The 8,682-nt window shown below is 40.1% G+C and overlaps 1 protein-coding gene across 1 annotated transcript; it reads right to left on the bottom strand.

Moving 5' to 3' along the window:
- Window positions 1-2,483: 2,483 nt before the first annotated feature.
- MRPS30 (mitochondrial ribosomal protein S30) lies at window positions 2,484-8,454 on the bottom strand. The gene is made up of 5 exons (XM_085326412.1): window positions 7,798-8,454; window positions 7,416-7,561; window positions 5,846-5,948; window positions 4,884-5,060; window positions 2,484-2,955 (listed from the first exon to the last, which is right to left on the bottom strand). The coding sequence occupies exons 1-5, from the start codon at window positions 8,420-8,422 to the stop codon at window positions 2,687-2,689; spliced, it is 1,320 nt and encodes a 439-aa protein (XP_085182538.1). The 5' UTR covers window positions 8,423-8,454; the 3' UTR covers window positions 2,484-2,686.
- Between the last annotated feature and the right edge of the window lie 228 nt (window positions 8,455-8,682).

Below are 8,682 nucleotides of genomic sequence, written 5' to 3'. Positions count from 1 at the left end.
TGCAGGTATTTCCTAGATCAGTCACTCACTTGAAGGTGATTTAAGTTTAAGCAAAATAGTTTCGTACTAGAGAATATACTTGCCTTATTACGTAAAGGCAAATCTTATTTTTAAATTCCTCCTTACACTCCCTTGTGATCTGCTCCAGTAGGCCAGAGCTGAAATTAATAAAGGAATAAAGTTCCAAATGTGTATATTTCCATTATGTCTTCTTTGAAATGCTTTTTTGTGTTAGACAGCAAATTCAAAATAGAATGCTAAAGAACACTGTTCCCATGAGATTTAAAGCAGCAGAATAAACAGARGTTTCCACTGAATAAAGCTCAACAAAAGGTATGCTGCAGCTTTAACTTTTCTACTTTTAAATACTTAGCAGTTATACAATCTTTAAGAAAAAAACAGCTTTCTTTTAGCTTTATCATCATACTGCAGCCTTAAACAGCCTGAACAGATGACTACAGGATGAAAGCTTGCTGTAAAAAACTGCACAGATTACGATTAATTTCAACTTTGCTGGTCAGTAACAGAGCAGCAGAATACCCACCCACACTTTTTCCAGTAAAAGGTAGAACACTGCCACCCACTGCTTTTTCAAGGTATTCCCCTTCTCCTTTTGATACCTCACCTGCAGAAGGCAGAAATATTCTGCAATTACAAGGCATCCTTTAGCCACCTTACACTAAGTCTTCCATTCCTCCCTCAATCCAATATTGGGTTCTTCTATCAGATTACGTATCTACAATATTTCTGTCATTAACAAAACTGCACAAATGAAAAAAGACCTCCTATAAATTCTCTATTAGAATTGAAACCTCAGGGTAGACAAAGGCTGAATCACAAAAATTACGTTCTGTTTATACACATACTGGGAGCAGGCTTTTCTGTCTCTGAACAGTTTGAGGTTTCTGCAGTCACTACTTGCATGCAACTCTCAGTTTCTAGCTGAAGGACTGTACAAGCTCTGTATCTGTCTGGTTAGAACACCCACCTGTTTTTGAATATCTTCCCATTCATTCTGCATTACCCCTTATCACATCAGAAAACACGTACTATAAGTCACTCACTTTTCAGCCATGGCACAGATCATTCTCTGTATCAATATGCCCACCCAGCAGGTTATCTTCTGTTCCTGCTTAGAATATGCAGATTTTCTAAATCAAGGACCAGCCACGATCAGAACTACGGGACACTCAAGCATTGCAAATACAATAAAGGTGCTTAAGGATTTTTTTCCCTTCTATTAAGAAGCATGTTATATGAATTATCCTCTGCTGGTGAAGATATTGGAAGCTACAGTTCATTCCTCACATACCAGAGTGCCAGTTTAAATAAGTTGCCTTAATTACTTCATATTTCATTAATAAAATACTTTGGGAATTCTACTTCCTGTTGTAAGCTGGCTTTCAATTGCTCAGGTTGAAGTATTTATCAGCAAGTATTTTAGAAAGCACCACACACAATTCAGTTCTATCAAAACAAACTGGACTTGATTCCTAAAAAGAAAGTTTCAAAAAGATACGTATGCAGTATATGGAACTGCACATAATACTACATATATTTAATTACCTCAAGATCAGAACCTCTGTTGAGAAGCAAGCATTCCTAAACAATCATTGCACTTTGTATCTTATCATTATACCAGAGATCCCAGTCATGGTTTAGGATCAGCTATTGTCCATTAAAAACAGCCATAAAACATCTAAATACCTGCAATGACAAAAATCCTTAAGATGTCTACAGTGGAAAAAAAATCAAGGTCTCACACTAAAGCAAAAACAATTTATATTTAGGGTGGTTTCTCTAGGCTGGGAGATGGAAAAAAATAGGCCCAATGACTTACAAAAGGGAAGACTGAGTAGCACATACTTTTGTATACATGCATCTAATACAACAACATACATCAGCCTTCACCTACTAAAAACAGCACCAAGCTCAACTCAAATTTCTTTGAAAAATAGTGAGGTAAGAGCAACAACTGCATAAGAACAGATTTCCTTCACAAATTTCATTCACAGACTCCAACAGTATTTCAGAGGTGTCTCTATGTTTCATGGAGGCAACAGCATTAAAATTTGTATACACGCTCATAAGAAAAACTTTGAAAGCAAGTGTCACTGTATTCATACCACTGCTCAAAAAAAGCCTAAGTACTTCCTTTAGTATCTAATTAAATTGCCAAGCATTAATGAGTAAGAAACAGTTTTTTCTGAGCTCATTTTCTCTTCAAAGTGAGTAAAGCAACTTTTAGGCACAGAGATTTTTCACTGGTCTTGAATGCCAAGACAGCAGCTCACTAGTAATCAGATGAGCATGTGAACTCACACTTTGCTGGAACAGTTCAATGTACATCTATAGATCTGCAGAAAGACAGTGTTCACATAACTTTGAATTAGTCCATACCACTCAACATTTTTGCACTCTTGTTTAAATATCACAAAACTTCCATTAAATGTAATACAATTCTAGTAACTGTACAAGAGACATTAAGGTACTCTAGACATTTATTTTCAATGCACAGTATCATATATTTAAATGTTAAGAAATAAGGCCCAAAGATTTATAAAATATGAATATAGTGTTCACTCAATAAATAGTTGACTAAGAACAAGGCGCATTCTAAGCCATACTTCATGGAGTTACGATGAAGTTCAGGCACATCAACAGGAATATCTTATTGTTTTATGATTTACAACTCTTCTGGTCTGTTTAATAGAAATTGAACCAACTGAAGCAGAATCTCATCATTAAAACCTTTCACATCACCATCTTCCACAACATCGTATAATGGCTTACTTTCTGTTCCCCAACAAATATTCTTCCGAGGGTTATTTCGAATAGTTTCTACAGTTAATGCTAAAGTATTTAGCTGGTAACAAAAGAAAGCGAAGTATTTTCCATCAGTCACTACTGCCTGTGATACAAAAGGACGGGTCACATCTGCTTCATTCCAGAATCCTACAAAATAAAAAACAATACTACTTATATAGGACTCAGAATTCCTACCAGCAGACATATATAAACCCAGATCTTGAAAAAAATAAGAACAGCAGGAACTGCGGCAACCTTTCAGCAGGGGAAAAAATCCTGCCTGTTTTACGAATACAAGCATTCCTTGAACAGGCTAACAATAACAATATAAAAGACAACCACCCATTAAGGATTTTTTCAAGATCAGAAAGACAGTGGTATATTTAGATCCTGTACACAGTTTCCTATGAGAGCTAGGCAGCAATCACAATGTTAACACATGCTGACTGATATAAAACCAAACTGATCTTCCAGATGACTTTCAAAATTACAAAGTTATGAATGTATTAAGTCCTGCAAGCAATCAGAGGGGAAAAGTCTTTTGACTATCCCACTCTTTCACAGGGCACTGAGCATTTTTCCCATGACAGAAGAATGGTTTATATTACTTTAAGCCTAACTGGTAAAGGTAATTTGCCAGCAGACATAGAATGCTATGTTGATAGGAATTCAAACATTCCCTGTTGAGCATTAAAGTCTAACATTTTTCTTTACGTATTTATGTATGTGCATTTGCAGGGTCATATTCAATGGCACTAGTAATCAATACAGAACAAAACAAGAAAGCTTCAGAGATTTGAATCATGTTGTCTTCATCGCTGTCCTTGCAACTGTAAACAGCTTTGATGCTGAGACTTAATTGGCTTCAATATTTTATGTCCACAGAAAACGCTTTAAAACAATTGCCATTACAAACCCAATTTTGATGCAGAACCAGCAATATACATACACTAGTCAAAGGATTTTCCTCAATGAGTTGTTTCAGAACTGATAATACTGACCAGTAAACTAGCTTCCAGTACCACTAGCTAATAAACACATGCTTTAAGTTCTCCTCTACCTCCCCTTGCCTAATACTGAGATCTTACTGTAAGTCATCCTGAATGCACTGAGGACACCAGACTATCAACGGAAGACTGCTTTCTTTCAATATTCATAGTACCAGGCAAGAAGTACCAGGCAAGAAGTTCTCATACTGACATTTACATAGATATTGGTAAAATACCTGTATGCCACAGGAAGAAGTAAAATGAGCTTTAAATACAAGTGACATCTTGTTTAGAATAAGATATTTGAGGATACAAGAACTAAAATAATTTGAGATACATGATATATATTTCCTAAAGGAGGAGAACAAATGTTATTCAGTACTTTGTGAACAGTAACTCTCCCCTTACACTAGAAGAGGTTATTCAGTCTGACATTTTTTTTTATTTTATTTTTTTTTTTTTTTTGAGGGAGGGGGTAGTGTCAAGCTATTACACACACTTTTAGAACAGTTACATCTCAGAAGACCAAAACTGCAATGTCCTTTTTTATTTTGAGGAAGAAGGAAGAAGACTGACTCAAGTTACCTATTCAGGAGCCTATTAACATGTTGTATCTAAAAATCCCAGAAGAAAGAATGCTGACATTTTTTTTGCATTTGTTGTAGTTTCAGAGATCTGACATTTCTAAAACAGTGGACGAAGTGTCTTCATTGTTGCAAAAAAATCCCTGCAATTAAATGGCTTCAGATCTACTTGCTTTCCCCATCACAAAGCTTCATCTTGCCAGCAAATGCATTAAGGGTTCCTTTTTTTTTTTTTTTAATACATAGATTTAGTGTCATATATAGAAAAAACACTTTTCCACAGAATTAGTTCTCCCTGACCGAGTGCTTTAGATAAGAGAAAAATCTTAAATTACTCCCCTGTATAAACCCTGCTTCATTCACTGGTTCAATTAAATTTTCAAAGACCTACTTAAAGGATGCTCTTCAGAAGAGGCATGAAAAACGAGGAAGAAAAAAAGGCTATAGAACATTAGAGTTGGTATTCATCACCAGAAAGAATTTGATAGATTGACTGTCTCACCTTGATACATTGCTTGTGCTGCTGTCCAGGCAAAGAGACTTGTAATACCATTAGCTCTATAAGTAACTTCAATCTGATCTTCAAGATTTGCTTTTAAGAACCTCTGCCTTTTTAGCTTATCAGGAATAAGATGAAACTGGGTGTGCCCATAACAGCATGGATCTGCCACCTTTGATCCTGTGCCCCCCAAAAAAGAAAAAAAAGTCACTGAGTCAGTAAATGGCCTTCATTATACAAACATGTCTTTACTATCAGAGTCTATACAATTGAGAATTATACAGATCTACAATATAGGTTCAAAATGCTGAAATCTTTCCATTCCTGGGTGAGACTGTAGGACTTGCCCAAGTTCAAAAGGCTCTGAAGAGTTAAGATAAAGTGTCTTATTTCTTTGATTTGTATCAAAATTCAAAGCCAGTTTTCTGCTAGTTTTGTATCCAACTCAACTCCTTCAAGTGGATCCTGAGACAAAGTACGCCATATGCACATGAGGATGCTCCTTCCCATTGCCCAAGACGGGATCTCAAAACCTCAAGCATTCTACTGAAAAACAGAATACAGAACACAGAATAGTGTGTCTGGAGGCTGCAAAGAGAGAATTAAACTCTCATCTGCTTCTATGGTTACTTATTACCATAAACCTAAAGCTTCTCAATGGCTAAAGCCTAAACTCTCACGAGAATTGGTAATGTACGCAGAATATATCCTGCACAATGAGTACTAGGGAAGTAGGAGTTGAAAGGACTGTCAAGGTATTCACAGCGTAGTAGTAACATTATGATTTCATTTTACAGATTAGTAACAGCTCTCTCAATGGATTTTCTCCAGTTAAGTATTTATATATCCCCAATATGTTCATATATATGCACACACACGTGCTGTCACTGTTGACGGGAAGAGCAAGCTCTGGGTTTTTTATTTTTATTTTAACAAGTTAGCATATCATGGCTAGAAATTCTTACCTATAAATACCTTGTTTTCATATTGCTTTTTGAACAATGGCAGTTTGGATGGTTTGTGCTCAATAACAGGAACATCTCCAAGATCTGACTCCAGCGGTACAACCTTGAAGAAAGTGGAATGAAAAAAAAGAAGCCAGAAGAGTAAGCCACATATTTCTTGACAAAAGGTATTATATAACGTCACTTTCTGTTTAGACAAAAGAACATACAAGTCTTGCTCACATATATCTATACGTAAATTTAAACAAAAAAAAAAATCAATAGCCATAATATGCTTGCAACAAAAGTGCCTATCTTGTGACAAGCCTTATTATAGGCATCTTACACTGATCTCTCTTAAAGTCAGAATTTTCTGCAGTATACAAGCAACATTGTGGGGGTACAGTGCTAGCAAATCCACCATTTGGTACTACCTTCAAAATCTGGATCCACTTCTGTGCAAACAGGATGAGCAAAAATATCTCTAGCAGTAGTCACTAAGCAAATCTAAACCAGCAGAATCAGCTTACAGATATTCAGTGGTTCTCTCTACACAGTATTGTTATGGGGCACCGGTTATCTTAAAATAAAGCAGGTGCACGTCCAGTTCAAATCCATTGACACTTAAGAAAAATGACAGTTTAAACAATTTCCATCTTCAGTAGCACTGGTGCAGCCACATATGGTTGCATTCTATACTACCTGCTGATAAGCTTAGTCTCAGAAAAACCTTGTCAGAGGGATCATTGGAATCATTACATTTCACATTTACAACCACTTCCAGTGTTTGGCTGCACTGACACTATTAAGCCAGTAACTAACTACAGAGCAAAGGCAGGTCTTATAACAAGTAGTTGGAATTTCTTATATCACCTATGTTCCTCGTCCTTTTGGTTTTAATTGCCCAGATATTTGTCCTCAAAATGCCAAGAGCATTAGCTTAAGCAAAAGGTACACTAAAATTAACAAGAAACATTCAGCAGTTAACAGTAAGTGGAGCATAGTCTTCTGTTTGTGGTGGAACAAGCAAAAACAAGACCTTTTCAGGCTACACAAATACCACTGTGTAACCCTACAAGAGGTCAGAATATTTAATTAGCTTCCAGAAAACCCATTTTCGAGAAAACAATTGGTAAGCCATAGTATCAAGTAACAGTGCTCGCATTCAGATTATATGTGCTCTCTCACATTCTATTCCATTTCTCCTATCTTCTTGTCCTCCTCCACTGAGGATAATACTTTCACACTCACACAACATTCCCTATTCTTGCTTTCTCCCATAGCCTTGCCTTCTAAGTAAACACATAAAAGCTGAAAGCTCCATTTAACTAAACTTAACAACATGTAGTGCATCTAAAACACAAAGATGACCAACTTGCAGTTTAGAACAATGTCTCAATATCTGCAGAGCACTTCGCACAGCAAGGCTAGGCACAAAGAGCCTTTAGACTTGAAAAATACAAAAATGTGCTACATAAGTAATTAAAGAAGAGTTCACATATTACCTATCACATGAAAGTTTCAGCCTTGCTCAGAAACATTACTGTTGTTAAAATAAGTATGATTAACTTGCTATTGAAAATATCCACACCTCTGGAAGTTGCTTTGGTACACGGATCTGGAGGTGCGGGTGATCATCTATCTGAAATCGCACAGGATCGACTCTACCTTTACGATATCCATGGACAACAACTTCCTCACCATGATGCCAGTAATAGTTAACCTCAGGCTTTAAGTCTGAAACAGAAAGTGGGGGTAGGGTTATCCAGTTGTCCCAAAACTGTCCTAATTCCTGCTCTGCAGCTGAGGTAAAACTAAACAATCCAAATCTTTCTGCATCTCATGGGTTTTAAAAGAACAAGAAGCACTAATGATGTTTAGAACAACCCAGCTCCACCAGCGACAGTCTCGCAGGGTTCACAGACCAGCCCCACCGCCCAGGGCCCCCCTCCTCTCCCACCCCAGCTCCGCACCAAGGGAGGAGGCAGCCAGCAGTGGGTTGCGACTGCAGAGGAAGGCCGTAAGTGAGCAGACCAGCTGCGTGAGGAAGGGGCCCGGCGTGTGCTCCTGATAGCGGTAGAGGAACGGCCGCTTCTTGTTCTGGTAGAAGCTCTCTTGCAAGAGCGCGTCGCAGACGAGGGAGCGCAGCTCGCCCAGATCCAGGGCCGGGGCCGCTCCCGCCGCGGCCTCTGGCGCCGCCGCCCCCGGGGCTCTCGCGGCCGCTCCCGCCGCGGCCTCCAGCGCCGCCGCCCCTGGCTCCGGCGCGGCCCTTAGCGGCAGCCCCGGCACGAAGACGGTCTTGGTGAAGCTCTGGTACCAGCGGTCGGCGTTGATGGCGAAGGTCTGCGGGTAAACCATGTACTTGGGCCGCTGCAGCAGCCCGTAGAGCCGCAGCTTCTCCTCGATCGAGGGCGCCTGATGCACCCGCTGGTGGAAATGCTCCAGGCGCCGCCGCTTGGCCGCTTTGCTCTTCGCCGTAGCCGAGGCCACGATGGGCGGGTAGAGCGAGTCCGGGGGCACCGGAGCCGCGGCGGACTCCGCCTGCGAAAGCCAGCGCCGGCCGCGCCAGAGCAGCCGCCACCCCCCGGGCGCCGCCATTTCGCAGGGCGGCGAGAGAGCGGAAGGTYCCGGCCTTCGCACTCGAAGATCTGATTGGCCGCTGGAAACCACGTGAGCGGGCCAACCTTCCAATCGCCAGGCTGCTGAGGGAAATAGCGCGCTGCCGGGAAAGAAAAGGGACAGCGCCTTCCCGCGAGTCACGCCGGTCTCCCAGGCACGGCGGCGCCGGTCACGCGCATGCGCCGTGTGCGTCCCTCCCCGCCCTCTGCGAACGGGAACTACAGTTCCCAAAATGCACA

Source organism: Rhea americana, unplaced genomic scaffold, assembly GCF_003343005.1.
Source record: "Rhea americana isolate MKP2758 unplaced genomic scaffold, rheAme1 scaffold_13, whole genome shotgun sequence".
NCBI classification, from domain to species: domain Eukaryota; kingdom Metazoa; phylum Chordata; class Aves; order Rheiformes; family Rheidae; genus Rhea; species Rhea americana.
Note: the sequence above shows the minus strand (reverse complement) of the source record. Positions and strands in the feature narration are given on the sequence as shown.

Excerpts from the sequence above, each read along its gene's own strand:
- MRPS30 (XM_085326412.1), bottom strand. The coding sequence starts at position 8,422 with ATGGCGGCGCCCGGGGGGTGGCGGCTGCTCTGGCGCGGCCGGCGCTGG. Across the intron at positions 7,562-7,797 it reads GCTGGCTGCCTCCTCCCTTG|ACTTAAAGCCTGAGGTTAAC; the intron begins GTGCGGAGCTGG and ends TTTCTGTTTCAG. Across the intron at positions 5,949-7,415 it reads TACCAAAGCAACTTCCAGAG|GTTGTACCGCTGGAGTCAGA; the intron begins GTGTGGATATTT and ends ACTTTCTTCAAG.